The sequence below is a fragment of the Solea senegalensis genome, linkage group LG10 (genome assembly GCF_019176455.1).
Source record: "Solea senegalensis isolate Sse05_10M linkage group LG10, IFAPA_SoseM_1, whole genome shotgun sequence".
Taxonomy (NCBI): domain Eukaryota; kingdom Metazoa; phylum Chordata; class Actinopteri; order Pleuronectiformes; family Soleidae; genus Solea; species Solea senegalensis.
The window spans coordinates 12,734,296-12,753,140 of record NC_058030.1 but is presented as its reverse complement, the minus strand read 5'-3'; the positions used below and the strand labels follow the sequence as shown (position 1 = coordinate 12,753,140).

Genomic DNA, 18,845 nt, shown 5'->3' with positions numbered 1-18,845 from the left:
TAAGTAAAAGCTTACAACACAAATGATGAAGAACAACATCCTTTGGGTCGCAAAGGCCACCGTTGTTCCTTGACATGTGTAGGTAAGAGAGGAGTGAGTGGAGAAGCCCTTTGTTTGTTACAGCCTGCAGTCCAACTATTACGTTAATTCTAATACAATGGACCCTGAATAGCTCTTTCTCTTTCTCCTCGTGTTGCTTGGCACCACGCCAGTCAAGTTCCAGACTCTTGCAAGGTTTTAATCTTACCTCGCCATCTGTTTGCTTGCACCTACGCTGCCCCTTCTACCGCACGCAAAGTTTTTCTTCTTCAGGGCCACTTGCTGCATCAACCTGCTCATGTCTGTGGAACCACTGCAAACTGGCTCTAATTATAAATCTGACATGATGTGTGTGTTACAGTGAATGGTGAGCGAGCTGCCCCTCCGTGGGTTAGCTAAATCAATGTGGCAGCTGCAAAACAAATTATGATGCACAGCGGAGGTGTAATGTGTAATAATGGCCGCCCATCCTCCACAGGTGAGCCCACGGAAACGGACTACACTGCAGTGGGCTGCGCCATCACGACCATCTCGTCCAATCTCACGGAAATGTCCAAGGGCGTCAAGCTGCTCGCAGCGTTAATGGACGATGAGGTGGGCAGTGGACACAAGCTCATGGGTGCTGCCAGGATGCTGGCAGGAGCTGTGTCAGATCTTCTCAGATCTGTGGAGCCTGCAGCTGCAGAGGTGAGATGCCCACTGATTACTTTTTGTTGACTTTGAACTTCCTCCTCCTCTGTAGTTCTGGTAGCCACGTAGCTGTCCAACTGAAGCTGTTTTGAAGAGGAGCTTTCTCAGATGATGTCTGATCCAGAAGTCTGTTTTAGATAATTCCTGGAGGATTGTGTAAGAGCAGGCAAGGCCGGTGTAATGAATGTGGTGATGTCATCTCCACACAGCCCAGGCAGACGGTGCTGACTGCAGCAGGAAGCATTGGACAGGCCAGTGGGGACCTTCTCCGTCACATGGGGGAGGGCGAGACCGATGAGAAGTTCCAGGTTGGACACCACCCACTGACGGTTTCTATGACAGTGCTGGCCAAACAGGAAGCCACACACACACACGCTCATTTTCTCTTAAAAATGTTAATGCACACTTATGCAATCACCTCAGGCTTCATTTTTACACTGTTACTTTATGTTGATTTTACAACAATGTGTCAGAAGAAGTGCTTTTATTATGTAATGACATTACACTGTCTCAAACATGCATTAGCACATGTTTGTCTGAAGCTTTCAAATCTATCTGATGTATTATTTTACATTTAAATTCATTTTACCTGCTACCAATTCCCTAAATGTCCCTTTTTAGATGTCAGTGGCAATTCCTGGAGAGCAGGGGTGTCTCTTCCTTTTTACTGATAAGCATCTGCTGTTCACTGTGCATGAGTTTCTCAGTATTTATGCCATATAAACTGAGCAAAATGAGCTAAAAACATTTTCAGTCCTAGTCCCTTCAGTCACATGTGCACAGCTGTGCTGTGTTTCAGTGAAGGACACTGATTCATATGTTGCAGGACACTCTGATGAATCTGGCCAAAGCAGTGGCCAATGCAGCTGCTATGTTAGTGCTGAAGGCCAAGAACGTGGCCCAGGTGGCGGAGGACACCATCCTGCAGAACCGGGTTATTGCAGCTGCCACTCAGTGCGCCCTGTCCACCTCACAGCTGGTCGCCTGCACCAAGGTATTGAACTAAAACGTGTTCATCACTGCAGCCGAGTAGGTACAGGACATACCGACAGCAGGGAGTCTTCCAGCATGAATTAACTTAGCATACCTCTACCAAGGTCAAATAACACATATTTCATCAATTCGGATAGGAAAATTAAAGGAAAAGGACAGACAATTTCAACAATATTCTTTGCGAAATTGATGAAACAGTTGTAGGATATGACATTATGACAATATTAAATAAAAGTGATTTAAAAAAACTAAAAATATTTAAATAAACATTTTTCTTTAGATGAGAAACTAACGAATAATCATTCAGTTGTTCATTTTAAAACTTCAAGTTGTTGCTCTTTGGTTGGACGGAACGAAAATTATTCTGGAATATCCCAAATAGTCCCGATTCTTCACAAATATGTGTGTTGCAGGTGGTGAGTCCAACCATCAGCTCCCCAGTGTGTCAGGAGCAGCTTGTCGAAGCTGGGAAGCTGGTGGACCGATCAATGGAAACGTGTGTGAAAGCTTGCCGCTCAGCAAGTGACGATGCCGAGCTGCTGAAGCAAGTCGGCACAGCAGCTGGTGTGGTGAGCCAGTCTCTCAGCGACCTGCTGCAACATGTCCGCCACTATGCCAGCTGTGGAGAACCCATCGGACGTTATGACCAGGCCACGGACACAATTATGAACGTGACGGAGAATATTTTCACTTCTATGGGTGATGCTGGTGAGTTCAAGGCAACAATCCAAACCTGTTTATTCACAAAAGAATCTCAACGGCACCCGCACATGGTCTACCTGATTTCACTTTGACATTTTCTGTGTTTTGACTGCAACAGAGAGGGCCTAAGGATGTTGTTCATACTTGTGTCCAGATTAAGTCATCTAAAAACTCCAGTTCAGACATTTTCAAAGCTCAGGCTATTTGTTATGGTTCAAGCAATGAGGCTGAAGAATTTCTAAACCCAGCCAATTCTCAAGGGGTTGTAGGAAACATGTCATCCAAAACCACTACAGAGCCCAGAGTCTGGTCCCAATCAACATCAGGGAGGCTTTAAAATTTAAGAGAAAACACATGACCTAGGCATTTTTGGAAGGACGAAAATGTTTTTCTTCTTTAAATCAACAAAAAACAATAAGAGAAGAAAAAATAACAATAGATTCAGCTTTCAGTGATTACGGCTCATACAGAGCAATTGTTAATCCCCAAGGCCACGGGGATTTAGATTGTAATGCGCACATGCATCGGAGCGCGTATAGACTTCTCTGGGTGAGTTATTTAAAGATGTAGGTGGGTGTCTGGGAGACACATTTTTCTTAGAGCAGGTGTGTGTGGGGGATGGTTACATATATCCCGAAGACATTCACTTGTGCGAGGGCGGATGACTCACTAGACAACGTACAGCTGTAAACGCACATAAAGGTGAAAGCAGTGGTGCGGCTCCCAGGGCTACGGCACCTCTCACTGATGCCCTACTGCTGAGTGTTATGGCGAACAGTCAACTGCAAAAAGGCTCAGTTAAGTCAGTGTTGGATCGACAGACGATGTGATTCACTTAAGCAATTCTGGACGAAGCAAATCCAAATTGACAATGATTATTTAGTCTTGACAGAACACTTTACACTGTGTAAAAGTCTTAGGCTACCATTAGATTTGTTGTTTTTAGCAATGCTATAATGTACAGTATATGTACATACAGTATATAATACCCCAGCTTTTACAGGTTAAAGACAAGTAAGTTAAGTTTAATGTGACCTATCCTTGAACTTGAGCTAAAGTATGACCCTGGCTCTCAAAGCTGGAAGGGAACTGGAAGTGGAGTGGAAATATTGGTGTTTGTCCTACTATTACACCAGATTTATTGAACATTACATACACATGTTATACACCTTTGCATGCACCATGCATATTAGACACACCTTTTAATCCATCAGTGACCTGACCTGGATTTAACAGTTTGTAAAGAGGTTTGTGGGGAAAAATAATCATCCCACAAATCTAATAGTTAACAAATTCTGTCAAAATTGGTGCAACTCTACAACAACCTGCAGAATAGACGTTAAAGGACCCATCATATCAGCTTTGATTATCTTGCTGTGAGAATATGGGCATCTTTTCTGTGTGCATAGGTGAGATGGTACGTCAGGCCAGGGTGTTGGCGCAGGCCACGTCCGACTTGGTCAACGCCATGCGATCTGACGCAGAGGCAGAAGTAGACGTCGACAGCTCCAAGAAACTTTTGGCTGCAGCCAAACTCCTGGCCGATGCCACAGCTCGGATGGTGGAGGCTGCGAAGGTAAGAGAGTGACATGTTCACCCTCTCATTGCAATGCTATAAAAATATTAACGATAAGCATTTTATCCATTTTTGTTTTTGAGTGCAGTGTTCAAAGATTTACTCATGTCTATTGCTTTCACTGAATAGACATTTTGACATTACTTTGTGCACTAACTACCGGCATCATTTCATATCCACAATAAAAAAAGAGTGCAGCGTCAGTGGCTGTTAATCAGCCAATGGAACTGTCAACTAGGATATTATCAGTGCAAAATACCAAGACATGTGAAACTCTTTCTGTGCTCCTCAGATGTTTTTGATCAGTGACACATTAATTATCACATCATTGCAGTTATCAAAAGGAAGGGGGACTCTGACACTGACAGTTTCCAAGGAAACCGTCAAGAAGCAGACAAGAGTTAAATGCCTCTTTGCATCTCTTCTGTGGCACGTAAAACCAGAGTTGTTAAACTTTCATTGCTTTGGTTTGCCAGCGGTTGTTTTAAGCCGTGCATATACAGTATGTGTCATTGTGTATACTGTATGGGTCCGTGTGTGTGTGTGTGTTTGCGCATCTGCATCTGTGGATTAATGTGTTTGTGTGTGTTTGTGCATTCTCAGGGGGCGGCTGCTTACCCAGAGAACGAGAACCAGCAGCAGCGGCTCCGAGAGGCTGCTGAGGGGCTCCGTGTCGCCACTAATGCTGCAGCTCAGAATGCAATAAAGAAAAAACTGGTCAACAGGCTGGAGGTGAGTCATAGGAGTCAGCAGGTTCTCATCTTTGCCTGATGTGCGCTTAATCAAAACACAGCCCTCCTTCAACCCTTAACAGCAGTCATGTCACACAAACATCTCACCTCTACATTTTGTCATTGCTGTTGTACAAATAGAGCACCTGTGTTCAATAAAAGGTTTCAAAACGTAGGCCAAGAGGAAACACACACAGAACAGTAAAACGCCTTGACGGTAATTTGTTCAGAAATGTCCCATTTAGTATTTTTGTCCGTTTCTCTTTCCCGTTGTAGTGACGAATACTTCTCATTAGTGCTGTGAAAGAATTATCTGCCTGCAAAGATCTGTGTGTAGCCCTTGGTATCAGTTTGCCCCTAATGATTAGCCACCCCCTGCTGCGGAGAGTTCAATTGTCAGGCACATAATACTGTACTGTGTGCATTACCCAGTGTTAGGATCAGTCTGGTGTGTGACATACATCTCAGTCCGCCTCCATCAAGGAAATATGTGAGCCAGTAAAGTGTCTCAAATCTGTGAAGTGTGACTCAAGTAATTATCACAAACACATTTATGTGCTAAGATCCCATCATGTTACTTTTTTTTCCTCCTGGAACACTATTATACTGTTGATGTGCAGATAATCAACTGTGCATAGTGTGATACTATGTATAGAATGTAAAAAAATACAGAGAGCACACTGTGCCAAAGATAAAAAGAAAATATATATATACTGCTTATTGTTCTGCACCCATCATATCAGTTCTACGTGCAGCTCATTCTCTTTTTTTTTCAGAATAATGGTGTAATTTATTCAATGTTTCTTTTTGCGTCATCGCATCTTCATCCACTCGGCATGAAGAATATCTTCAATCGTGTCACTGCTTCAGAGGTTGTGCTGTGTCTACACTTGAATTAATATGAGCTAACCAGTGTATTTTTAGCGGTTTGCTTTTGGGAGCACATAGTTTAAGCCGCATAATACCCCCCATTTTCTATTACTACAAAACATTTCGTTATTTGACCGCTTATAGTTTGATTAGAACAACATTTTAGGCCATTTTGCATTTAGCTTTGTATTACTTGAATAGGGGTAGTATTTTTGAAAAATTGTGCTTCCCAACTACAGTTTCCCCTGAGTTGAGAAATACCTTCATTCTTTTCTTTCTTTTCTTTGTCACATGCTCACTAGTGACACTTGGTCCTGTTAGCGTAACTGTTAGAAAAGATGGCGGACACTGTTTACATTCTGGGAATAAGGTCCCGTCCCCCAAGAATGCGATAGAATGAAGACATTTCTCATGTGGCTTCCATTTATATCTTCTCAACAGATAGCTGCAAAGCAGGCAGCGGCGGCCGCTACTCAAACTATCGCGGCTGCCCAAAATGCCGCTGCTTCCAACAAAAACACAGTTTCACACCAACAGCTCGTACACAGCTGCAAGGTATGATCACAGATTCTTTCTTATGTGCCTTTCTTAGTTATATATTTATAAAACCCTGTCAATAACCTACTAGAAAACTACTATTGCCATGAAATGTTGGTAGTTTTTTTTTTCTCTCAGATGTGTTGATGTGGATTTGATGTTTGAATGCAGGCAGTGGCAGATAACATTCCCCAGCTGGTGCAGGGCATGAAGAGTAGCCAGTCACAACCTGAGGAGCTGGGTGCTCAGCTCGCCCTCATCATTGCCAGCCAGAGCTTTCTACAGGTCAGTCCTTACACCAAGACACAGCCAGCAAAAAGTCACACTCCATCATCATATACAGTCTTACACACAATAAAGGCTTTATTTTTATGATGTTTTTCCGTCACCATCCCTCAGCCTGGAAGTAAAATGGTAACATCTGCAAAGTCGGCAGTTCCAACTGTCGCCGACCAGGCTGCTGCTATGCAACTGGGCCAGTGTGCCAAGAATCTGGCCACCTGTCTGGCAGAGCTCAGGACTGCCACTCAGAAGGTACTGTATCTGTGCACATTACTGTCGGAGTCAGCAGGATTCATCTCATGAGTAACTCTCCGCCCTGTATAATGGATGGATATGAGTGACATTTGTGTGTGTGTGTGTGTTGTTTTGAAGGCCCATGAAGCATGTGGTCCTCTGGAGATCGACTCGGCTCTCAAAACAGTACAAACACTCAAGAGTGAGCTTCAGGACGCCAAGATGTCTGTGATCGACGCCCAACTCAAACCTCTTCCCGGGGAAACGGTCAGTACATAGAAACATACTGTACGTAGAGTTGTCTGTGAAGTTCAAGTGAAACGTTATACTGAATATATCAAACTGAAGAAGTACTTACTTCTGACGAGGCAATCATGACTATGAGTCACACTGTGTTTGTCTTTTCTGTTCCTGGCACAGCTGGAGAAGTGTGCTCAGGATTTGGGAAGTACATCTAAGGCTGTGGGCTCCTCTATGGCCCAGCTGCTCACATGTGCTGCGCAAGGCAATCAACATTATACAGGTAAAAGACATATATGCTGCACAGAGTTTGATGTTAACGCTGTAGGTGATGTTGCTGCTCTGCCTCGGTTTAGTCTTGTGAACAGAACTACCAAACCTACATGAGGGATTTTTGAGTAGTAAAATTCACTTTCTGAATCTTCTGGGTATGTCTTTGTGTTTTCAGTCGCTCTCCAACCTGTTCGCAGCCGTCTCACTTTACCCACACAATGTTACTGTTGCCTCCGTATTCATGTTCTCGTAAGGACTGGATAGGATTTAACAAACAAAATGCATCGCTGACTGTAAAAACAGCTTTGTGAAATGGGCGTGCGAGAAAGGAGGAGGCAGAGAAAATAAATCTCCTTTATTTGTACTCTTAAACTGATAATTCTGGCTCAATTGAAGATCTCAGGGGAGGAGAGATGAAGACAGAGAAAGAAAAACATTTTTAACAATGAATGCTCCCAAGCAGCACTTCATGTTGTGGCCCAGGGTGCTGCTCGCTACTCATTAATCTTATTTTCACTACATTTAACATTCCATCAGCAAATGGCTCCACTTGGCTTGCTAATGTAATTCGCTGCCCTTTTTTTGTCTCAGCTCTACGTATACTAAGTTAAGGGCACCTCCTGCATGGGGCCATCTTTATTATATTAACTAATTTATTTAAACAATGAGGGCATTTCAGTATCAGTGGGGTACTGCTAGCCTCTGCCAGCTTGTTTTCACAATGCTGTTACAATCAGAGTAAAGAGGAAATGCACACACTCCCTCTCCATTGGTAATCCTCAGACAAAATGCTGCAAAGCAAAAATAATGACTTTGAAAATGAGGTGTTAAGTACAGTGGTAGTTTGCATTTCTGCAGAGACACTTACAATAAAAGGTAGAATCATATTTGATTTGTATATATACTGTATAAAACATACTGTACAGTGTTTATTGGATTAACTCGTGCTATTGTCGTGCTGATATATGTTTTGCAGTATTATTTTGTTTTCTTAACATTTGTCCATCTCATTGAAACCATCCGTTGTCACTTTGTGTCCTTTTATTGCTGGTTTTCCACAGGTGTAGCTGCCAGAGAAACAGCACTGGCTCTAAGGACGTTGGCCCAAGCAGCCAGAGGTGTGGCCGCCAGCACCAAGGAGCCGCAGGCTGCAGCTGCGATGCTCGACTCTGCCCAGTGTGTCATGGAGGGATCGGCCATGTTGATTCACGAAGCCCATCAAGCTCTGGTTCATCCTGGAGATGCTGAGAGTCAGCAGAGACTCGCACAGGTATATAGTAACCGTGATATTTAAGTAGAAATCACATTGCTCCACTTTCCACAACAACCTTGCTATTTTTTTCTCTGCTCAGTCTCTCGATCGCCTGGTATTCCTCCCTCAGGAGTGCGACAGTAAAGCTGCTCATTGTCCTGCAGCCCTGTAGAGCATAAACATATTGTTTGTCATATGTCTGTGACAGCAGCATAAATTGGTGACATGGATTACTGTGCACTGCCATGATCCCAATTTGTATTTGTCTTTTCCCTTATAGCGTTCATCTGAAACTCTTGATAGGAGTGCTAATAGCGATCCACTTATAGACCGTTGTGCTCTTTACAGGTGGCCAAAGCAGTGTCACACTCCCTGAATAATTGTGTGAATTGCCTGCCAGGCCAGAAGGATGTTGACATGGCTCTCAGGAGCATCGGAGAAGCCAGCAAGAAGCTGCTGGTGGACATTGTAAGTCCCGCTCAGTCTTTTCCTGCGGGAGTTATTCACATTTGGTTTGGTTTGTGAATGTGAACAGTCTCTACTGTACACACACATGCACCTCATGGTCTGACAGGGTGTTCCTATTTTACCTGCGAGTGTTCATGGTCCACATTATGGCTAATTGAGTGTCTTGTGTTTGAAGCTCCCTCCCTGCAGCAAGACATTCCAGGAGGCCCAGACTGATCTGAATCACACGGCAGCCGAACTCAACCACTCAGCAGGCGAGGTTGTCCACTCCTCTCGTGGAACAAGCGGCCAACTGGCCGCGGCCTCGGGCAAGTTCAGCCAAGACTTTGATGAGTTCCTCGATGCTGGCATTGAGATGGCGGGACACACCCAAGTAGGTTCCATGATCACAAACCCACTGCTCACGCTCCACCAAGCGTATCAAGCAGTTCAATGATAATCCTCTGCCACCTGCATTTTACAGAGAGGAGAGTGCTGACCTTTGATGCACATAAAAGACGTAAATCCTTTCTTATTGAGCTCATATTTCGTGTCACTTTAGCACTCAAGCTATTTAAGTAATTTGTTAATGAGATGTTTTATTCTAATTCACTTAGGCACATGATTGTCCCCTTGAGCACTAATGTAGTCAGAGGTAATGAGATCTTGTTCTGGCTATTTTGCTCATTAATTTGGAAACAAAAAATTGTCAGGGATTGGAGTTGATGTTGCATGACATCCAAGCTTCAGGCTCAAACGCTCCTGCTAAAGATGGGGATAGAGGACACAGGTAGTGGACAGACATTAAGGACATTCTTGTCAATATTTAGCCCCTTAAAGACCTTAATTATCCATGCATAATAGAGCTGTTTAAAGATCACTTGCATTGTTCTTCCCACACAGAGTCAAGACGATCAGATCCAAGTCATTGGCAATCTGAAGAACATCTCCATGGCATCCAGTAAGCTGCTGCTGGCTGCCAAGTCGCTGTCTGTGGACCCAGGCGCAGCCAATGCTAAGAATCTTCTAGCTGTGGCGGCAAGGTGCGATTATATGCAAATAGCACCTCATATGTATCTGATCGTGTCAATTACTTCTAATTAACGTCTTCCAGTGTTTGACAGTGTGCTGAATGATTGTATTTTAAATCATCCACCGGATTCACGCCTGCAGCGAGTATACTTAAATGTCACAAAAGTCTCCCAGCTGCATCAGCGTGTCATTCCTAAGCTGTCTCTTTTCAACGTTGCTGCAGGGACTTTGTATTTTCCCCCCCTTAGTGGAAAGAAGCCAAGCAGCTGATCCCGCAGGGCTTCAGGCCTGACTGACTTCTCTCTGTCTAATTAGGAAGATGGAAGCTTTGGATAGAGTCTGTCTGTGCTCAGCAAGGCTGAACACAAACTCAAGACAATCTTGGCTCTCCTGTGTCCTGTGTTTGCCTATTGCAGTGAGAGGCCATGCTTGACTAAGGGGAGCTAAGAGCACACGTGTGTTTATGTTAGTGTGAGGGAAGCCAGGCTGTGCATGCATGTGGAAGCTAAAATAGCCTGTATGTGTGTGTGTGTGTGTTTCAGGGCAGTGACAGAGAGTATTAACCAGCTGATCACGCTCTGTACCCAGCAAGCTGCAGGACAAAAAGAGTGTGACAATGCCTTGAGGGAGTTGGAGGTAGACGTCTTTGCATACACTGGACCATACACTAATAGACCTCCTTCACTAAAAGCCTTATTTATGATGTCTGTTAACCTTCACTGCATTTCTTTCACCAGTGAATAAGTGCATACTTTCACCCTTGCCTTCCATCTATTTTGGATTCAATTACTCGTAAAGAGACAATCACAGTAATTGATCATTGCATTTAGAACCATATTAAGTGCCTCAGATTTTGCATACTGCGCGGCGTCATTGTCATACCAAAAATGACAGTGAAGCCGTGCGGTTAAAAGCCTCGGTTATCAAAATGTATCATGGCAAGCATTTTACAGTCGGCTTGATTTACATTTATAGTGTCGGCTGTTTCAGATCTAATTTATGCAGCTGATGAAAATGTGTGGTTATCAAACGCATTGAAAATTGCGCGACAGTTAGAACCATTTTGTGTGCACAGGCTGTCAGAGGACTCCTGGATAATCCCAACGAGCCTGTCAACGAACTCTCCTACTTTGACTGCATCGAGAGCGTCATGGAAAACTCAAAGGTACGGGGGCTTTAAAAAATAATTGTGTGTACAGTACATTTAAACTGTCAGAGATACTCTGTGTAGTAGACGGCTAAAGATCCCATTTTTTACTCATTTTCTCCATCTCCACCTCAGGTCCTAGGAGAGTCGATGGCAGGTATTTCTCAGCACTGTAAGACTGGTGATGTGGTCGCCTTCGGGGAGAGCGTGGGTGTAGCATCCAAAGCTCTGTGTGGACTCACAGAGGCTGCAGGACAGGTGAGATTGGCATCCTTCTCCTTTTATAAACCTGGTCCAAGTTTTGCGTAATTTCTTTTTATTAAATGGGCGCCTCCTCGTGTAAATTTCAGTCCGGAAATCAAAATAAATGCTGCAGTTCATACAATTTGGTGATTTTTGTTGTTCAAGATTCAAAAGCTTGATGACTTGCGAGTATAGGCTGAAACCAGGAGTATAACCTCCTGGTTTCCGGTGCTGATGCTCTTGAACCGTCTGAACCGTGAAGAGGCTGTAGCTTTGGTCAGAGAGGATCTGTTACGCCTTTCCTCCTGCAGCGCTGTCTGTAAATGTACTGAAGGGTCGGCACCTCTGACCTGGTGATGCGCTGCGCTGATTTTATCCCATTAAACTGCTGAACAACTGAGGGTTTTTTTTCTAGCAGTGAAATCCTCTTCTAAAACTCTTTTTTTTATTTCATGATCTAGCTGTGGTCTCGCTTTACTAGCACATGCTTGCTGTTGCTTTCGTCATGACATGAAACTAATCACTTCCTGTGTGCAGTACTGTTGCTGGGTGAAAACGAGATCTAAACACACAGTCAATTCAGTTGACAATGGCTTGAATGTAATGGGCATTCGTTTTTATTAATAAGGTCTGCACTACATCTTTAAAAGAGTTTTAAATGCCATACATCCATGCCTGATGAGAAATGTTTTAAAAAATGTATACAAATCATGTGGGGCCTGCTTACGAGGATAAATCACGACTATCAACGTCAGATCAACTATTGATCAATCGAATCACTTGAAAAACCAGACAAAACCGCTTACAGTAAAATGATAAATAATGAAGATATGTTTATTGATCAGTGGAATAGCTTTGCTGTTCCAGACCATCAATTTGTCCATTCTGTCTTTAAAACAGAGCTTCTGAGAAAAGTAGACACACTGGATAAATTATTATCAGTTCATTTTAAATTGAACAAAGAGTCTTTGAGTCCCGACAGAATTCCTGACAGCATTTATGCCTTTGTGCTCTCATTCTATTACTCCAGCTTAGAATAACATTAGGAGACTGTGAAAATAATTTAAATTAAAACCTAGCGCTTTGATGTTTCACCAGACAATGATCCACGCACTGCTCTATATTCCCCGAGATAAAAAGAAAATCAATATTTCAGGAAGACTGATTTCAACTGGCATTATCCTTACGTCTCTCGTGCTCAGCCGCAGAAACAGACGAGCTTTATTTCTCTCAGGAAAGGTCCCCCTATTATCCACCATGTATAGCTTATATGATTCTTTGTGAATATATGGATTGGTTTACTTGTGTACGCATGTCAGAGGTGTGTGATTTGTCTGATGATTTGAGAAGAATAAAAGACTGTGTTCCTTTTTTATCTGCTCTGTAGGCTTCGTATCTTGTCGGCGTATCCGACCCCAATAGTCACTCAGGACACGAGGGGCTGGTTGATCCCATTCAATTTGCTCGGGCCCACCAGGCTATACAGATGGCTTGTCAGAACTTAGTGGACCCAGCTAGCAGTCCTTCACAGGTAAGAAGTTCCGATCCACAGCTCGGAAATATGAACAGAGCCAGTGCCTAATTTGTCTTGTGTCGTGATCATTAAATGGCTCATTACATTTTGAAAACCTTAAAATCAACCTGAGCGCCCTAAATGATTGACTCATCATCAGAATACTCTACGCTTCTTGTGTGATCGTGTTTTCAGGTCTTGTCCGCAGCAACAATTGTAGCCAAACACACCTCGGCTCTGTGTAATGCCTGTCGCCTGGCTTCCTCTAAAACCTCCAACCCGGTGGCCAGGAGACAGTTTGTGCAGTCAGCCAAAGAGGTGGCCAACACCACGGCCAACCTCGTCAAGACCATCAAGGTCAACTCTCCAACTGATCAAAACGTTGAGTGTAAATTTCTTACAGAATTCATGCATCAATTGAGGAACGGTGGTCATGCGTGGAATCCAACTGCTCACAGTAAAAAATACAGCCAAAATAAACAGATATTGTAATGGCATCGTTTTCTTTCAGGCCTTAGATGGAGATTTTTCCGAGGAGAACAGAAACAAGTGCCGCGTTGCTACGGCACCGCTCCTCGGGGCTGTAGAAAACCTGTCAACCTTTGCCAACAACCCGGAGTTCGCGAGCATCCCGGCTCAGATCAGCAATGAGGTATTCATCCTTTTTGATGCTTGTTTGTCAAGGCCCAGCCAGACTTCATTTTTTAAATTCAGTTCAGGTGGTTGCGACTGACCAAACCGAATCTAAATCAATAGCAATCTTTCATGCCGTGTGCTGCTCTCAGAATCCAATTTGTACATTTTTTTCCACTCATCCTGTAGAGGATATTAAAGTGAGTCTTCAGAGAGATTTAACAACTATATTTGTGACTGTGTGCACTCAATCCCCTTCTTATTTGAGCCGGCACCAAAAGGTTTGTACAGCAAACATGGGGAGGAATTGGATTGAGCTCCAATTTTCCTTGTTCTTTTAATATCGAGAAAAGACTCTTGGAGGAAAAATGTATTTTTGTATTTCAGTCTGAGCCGAACAGTTTTTGCACAGTCCTCTGAAAGCTTTATGGCTGTAATCTGTTGGAGGCCAGTGTTTAACGGCACTCTCTCACAGCACAGCTGCTCTAATCTTCAGCTTGTTAATCTAATTGTCGAGGGAGACAAGACTAAAGGTGTTTCTTCCTGCATCTGCTGCAGAGCTCTTCTCACCCCTCCCTTTGATTGCACCTTTGATCTCTCCCAAATAGTCAAGACATTTTAACCTATCTGTTTTGCCAGTATGTCATTCAGCTGTTGTTTCACTTGCAGTACCCTCATTATTTCCATAGGGCTCGGCAGCACAGGAGCCTATTGTACGTTCCGCTCGCTCCATGCTCGACAGCTCCACTTACCTTTTGGAAACGGCACGTTCACTGGTCCTCAACCCCAAAGATCCTCCCACCTGGTCCATACTCGCGGGCCACTCCAGGACGGTTTCTGACTCCATCAAGAGCCTCATCACCTCCATTAGGTTTGTATTTATAACACCCACGGCCACTTCTGTCTGTTATCCTGAATTCAAGTTTGTATAAGTTTGTTAACTGTCGTTGGAAAAGCCTGCGGTGATTCCCACCGCCTTGTAACGGTTTAGAGAAAAGACAGAACAGTGTTGAGAAGACCTGTAGACTTGTTTTGTCATATTTTTGTTACACAGTGTAATTGTTAGTCACCGTCTGTGTCTCATCTTCAACATTGTCCCTGGTGCTCCGTCATTTTTTTTTTTTTCCACTGACCGCCTCCATTAAAAAATCTCTACTGGCTTTTCTTTATGAATAACTTCATCAAATTCCTCCTCGATTAAAATGAAGATAAAGTAGCAGCAATGCTGTATAACAAATGGCAGAAGGGCAATGCAGCACTGACAGAGATGGAGGATTAGTGTGCGCATCATGGACACGAAAGAGATTCTTTACGGAAACATAAATTGAAAACATCTTGCAACTCTTAAGTTTTGTCTCGTGATAATTATCAGAAGTGCAGCAGAGTATAAATCAGGCTTTAGAGTAGCCTGCCTTTGATTTACCACTGACAGACCTAATTTTTTTTTTAATTAGTGATTTGTGAAATGCGTTTGCTCACTGTCTTGCTGATGAGAGTTAGATAAGATTGATGTCATTGAAAGTGCACAGGCGTGCACGTCCAGTTTCAGTGTTCGACAGCATTGACAAAACAACAAGCAGCAAAAAAAAAGAAAAGGTTCCAGAAACTGACCACATTTTGGGACCCAAGTCACCTGATTGGTAATAAAGATTTTTTTTTCTGTGAGCACCAACTGGGGTGCAAATGTTTTCTGCTAAATATGAAGCTAAATCCATGATCTGATTAGTTAGGCTAAGCTTGGAGACTCTGGTAAGTACTTGCAGCATCTCAGATTCATATTCATCTACATTTGACAAAATAAATATATGCTTATAAGCAATTTGAAGAGGTGCTGGAAATTGAGTCGCCCCTTTTTGCAGTTTTTATACTAAGCTGAACTAACTGGTTGTCCTACAGAATTCAAGGCGCTATCGTTGAATAATTTTACATTGTACAGAGCAGTGTGATTTTTTTTTTGTATTATAGTATTCCTTTGCACAAAAGATACAGAAATGTATTTGAAAAATGTTTTTCAATATATCTGGTGACAGGGACAAGGCCCCAGGACAGAGGGAGTGCGATTACTCCATTGATAACATCAATAAATGTATCCGGGACATTGAGCAAGCTTCACTAGCTGCTGTTGGGCAGAGCCTGCCTTGCAGAGATGATATCTCCATGGAAGTGAGTTCAAGTCCCCCCATCAGCTCTATCTTGTTTAAGAGTAAAAACTTAATGGGATCTGTCGTCTTTCTGTTGCTACTTAAATCGTAATTCTCTTCTGTTGTAACCACCAGGCTCTCCAGGAGCAGCTGACTTCCTCTGTGCAGGAGATTGGGCATCTGATTGATCCCGTCTCCACGACAGCCCGAGGCGAAGCTGCCCAGCTAGGACACAAGGTGCTGGTCTGATGATATATCCCTTCATCCCCTCTGGATTTAGAAAGAATCACCTATTCTGTCTGTTTTCTATCTTGTGACCCAATGCTTCCTCTGACAGCTCTCTAAAACGTGTCCTCTTAGGTGACCCAGCTGGCCCGTTACTTTGATCCGCTCATTGTGGCATCAGTGGGACTGGCTTCAAAGCTCCATGATCACCAGCAGCAAATGACCATTCTGGACCAGACCAAGACCCTGTCTGAGTCGGCCCTGCAGATGCTCTATGCTGCAAAGGAAGGCGGGGGGAATCCAAAGGTACCAAAATGAGCAGGTCAAGACTCTAATGTAGACCTACACAGGGCAGATATTTTTGTTTTATGATATTCTGTTTATCTAATTACACTGATCAAATATAAACTGATTCAATTTGTGTTAGTTTGTAGGACATCAACAGTAAAACTCTTAAAAGGTTTCAAAGATGTTCTTGTCCAGGATCAGGTGGCGAATGCTCCCTATTAGCGTCGGAATTTTGTTGACACTTTTGTTTGCTTTTTCTTACTGCACATTTTTCATTTTTTTCTCTTTATTCTACAGTTGCTCAAACTCAGCTGCCTTCAGCACCAAAATATAACCAGAATAAGGCTTATTTTTTTTAATAATTAATACATATACAACTACTCGATCAGATACAATGTGCAGTCAAGCCTGTGTAACATTTAATGAACAGCACTCAGTTACAGTGACAAGCAGTCAATCCCTTACCTTTACAATATTTTTTGTATTCTTATTTCATTATTGTATATAATATAATTATATTATATAATTATTACATGTTGTTGTATGCTTTATGTTGTTGCGCTGTGCTTAATATAATCCCTAACTTACTCAGCAAAGGGTTTTTACAGACCACAGTTTTTGTGTAGCCAGTAAACATCTTGAATCTTGAATTACAAGTGTCCTCTAGTGAGACACGAGTACTTACCAGCTGTAGGGACGCTCCACTGCAGTAAAGCTGATAAATGACTTTCTGGCTAAACCAAGGCAGTGTCACAGAACCGTTAATCAGCTGACTGTGTCCTCAGGCGTCACACACACACGATGCCATCTCCGAAGCATCCCAGCTAATGAAGGAGGCCGTGGACGACATCATGGTGACTTTGAACGAGGCTGCCAGTGAGGGGGGCATGGTTGGGGGCATGGTGGAGTCCATTGCTGAGGCCATGGGCAGGGTGAGTATAAGTGTGTTGAATGCATATACAGTAGCTGTGATACCTTGTTAGAAGTCTCTCTAGGGTTAGGGTTAAATAGATTTGAAATGGATTTTAGGTTTGATTTTATTAGTTTGGCACTGCACAGTGGGAACACTGAGAGCATGTCCTTGTCCATGACTCTCATTACTCCATTAGATGACAAGTTTTAAATCCATAGCCCACTGATGACGTTAGCTATCACTCATCCTGCTGAGGGACATGTCCCTTTGTTGACATTCTGGTTAATGACTGACAAGATCTGTATATACTCGGTCATACGTTACACTTAGATATTGTTTTCTTTATTTAAACATAGATACACCACTGTTAATTCTCTTATTTTGCACTATTCGTAAGAAAATGTGGTTAGTAGTACAGTTTTTAACAAATAAATAAGACCAACAAACAAAACTCAAATTGGTGTCAACACCTGGGAGATACTAAATCAGAGCAGGGACAGTCACAATCCAGATGTTGTGGTGGGTTGGATTCACAAGTAATCACAAACAATGACTTGAACCAAAATTACAGCACTATTGTTCAACAATTAAGATTACCTGTAATTAACCCTTAGAACACAGAGCATTTCGGAAGCTTTTTTCCATTTCTATGTTAACATATATATATACAGAGGCAGCTAGAGATAAGGATGTGCAATATAGAGTGTCTTATCTAGGCAATCTGATGAAAATGATTATTTTCCATTTTCTCCAACTATATTTTTAACACAGCTGAGCAAAAAGTACTTTGGAAATATGTCACAGTTCAAAGTTCACTTTTTTGTTCATTTTTATGAACAAAAATAGAAGAAAAACTGTCTTTTGAGCACCAGGGGTTGAGAGGAAACATCTGTCATCCAACTATAGCTAGATATGAGGGTGGGAATGGTGTCATGAGTATATTATGTGTGTGACAACAGAACATAGGATAGTTCTCTCATCCCCACTATTGAATAAATATTAAAGGCCTAACCGTTCACAGCTGGACGAAGGGACACCACCTGAACCTGAGGGCTCCTTTGTGGACTACCAGACCACAATGGTGAAGTTCTCTAAGGCTATCACCATCACCGCCCAGGAGATGGTCAGTGCTTGTACCAAGGAGCGTGTGCTTTCCATTATGAGATCAATAGAGGCATCTTTCTCCTTTTGCTGATGATATGTATTCTTCTCTAGATGACTAAGTCGGTGACGTGCCCGGAAGAACTTGGTGGTCTTGCCTCTCAAGTGACAGTGGATTATGGACAGCTAGCACACCAAGGGCGTCTTGCTGCAGCAACCGCAGAACCCGAAGAGGTAAGAAGCCATGCAGTCTCCTCCGTGGAGGATGGGTCTCTTTGTACAGCATGAAAGATTCAACACACCACTGTTATTACCCTAAAATGTCAGCTGATAGATCTGAGAGCATGCATTATATTAACACCCACACCAATAAGAGCTGATGGTTTCTTTCTTTCGTTCTTTCTTAAGACTTCTTTAGACAATGGGTGGTTTTCTAATTTGACTGTTTTCATTTTCGATTAGCACGTTAAAAAAGCCTGAACAGAAACATGGACAACTTTCAGGTTTGAAGGGAACGGGAAAGATGGTGTATGCATAGAAGGTAAATGCAAATGAGTGCATTTGAAGCAGATTCAGCGAACAAAAGATAACGTTTTAAAAATGTATGCCCAAAACATCACTTCTTCTATAATTCACTGCACTGGAAGTGCAATGGAAATGGAGGACGGAGGATAGAGGCGAGGTATGTGCTGAGTGATGAAGACACCCCAACTTTCCACCATTTAGTGCAAGAAGCAATGAAA

At 42.8% G+C, this 18,845-nt stretch overlaps 1 protein-coding gene across 2 annotated transcripts in view; it reads left to right on the top strand.

The window, feature by feature from the left end:
* tln2b (talin 2b) overlaps window positions 1-18,845 on the top strand; it is a 79,555-nt gene that overhangs the window by 46,923 nt on the left and 13,787 nt on the right. For both annotated transcript variants that reach the window (XM_044035700.1, XM_044035699.1), the window contains exons 16-43: window positions 518-726; window positions 939-1,037; window positions 1,556-1,723; window positions 2,136-2,430; window positions 3,834-4,000; window positions 4,604-4,732; window positions 6,043-6,156; window positions 6,310-6,423; window positions 6,538-6,672; window positions 6,793-6,921; window positions 7,075-7,177; window positions 8,229-8,437; window positions 8,768-8,887; window positions 9,063-9,260; window positions 9,770-9,909; window positions 10,441-10,534; window positions 10,974-11,063; window positions 11,181-11,303; window positions 12,676-12,819; window positions 12,997-13,182; window positions 13,313-13,453; window positions 14,124-14,305; window positions 15,465-15,597; window positions 15,711-15,812; window positions 15,936-16,106; window positions 16,874-17,020; window positions 18,023-18,124; window positions 18,217-18,336. In XM_044035700.1, coding sequence (XP_043891635.1) covers window positions 518-726; window positions 939-1,037; window positions 1,556-1,723; window positions 2,136-2,430; window positions 3,834-4,000; window positions 4,604-4,732; window positions 6,043-6,156; window positions 6,310-6,423; window positions 6,538-6,672; window positions 6,793-6,921; window positions 7,075-7,177; window positions 8,229-8,437; window positions 8,768-8,887; window positions 9,063-9,260; window positions 9,770-9,909; window positions 10,441-10,534; window positions 10,974-11,063; window positions 11,181-11,303; window positions 12,676-12,819; window positions 12,997-13,182; window positions 13,313-13,453; window positions 14,124-14,305; window positions 15,465-15,597; window positions 15,711-15,812; window positions 15,936-16,106; window positions 16,874-17,020; window positions 18,023-18,124; window positions 18,217-18,336 — 4,064 coding nt within the window. The remainder of the gene's footprint in view (window positions 1-517; window positions 727-938; window positions 1,038-1,555; window positions 1,724-2,135; window positions 2,431-3,833; window positions 4,001-4,603; window positions 4,733-6,042; window positions 6,157-6,309; window positions 6,424-6,537; window positions 6,673-6,792; window positions 6,922-7,074; window positions 7,178-8,228; window positions 8,438-8,767; window positions 8,888-9,062; window positions 9,261-9,769; window positions 9,910-10,440; window positions 10,535-10,973; window positions 11,064-11,180; window positions 11,304-12,675; window positions 12,820-12,996; window positions 13,183-13,312; window positions 13,454-14,123; window positions 14,306-15,464; window positions 15,598-15,710; window positions 15,813-15,935; window positions 16,107-16,873; window positions 17,021-18,022; window positions 18,125-18,216; window positions 18,337-18,845) is intronic.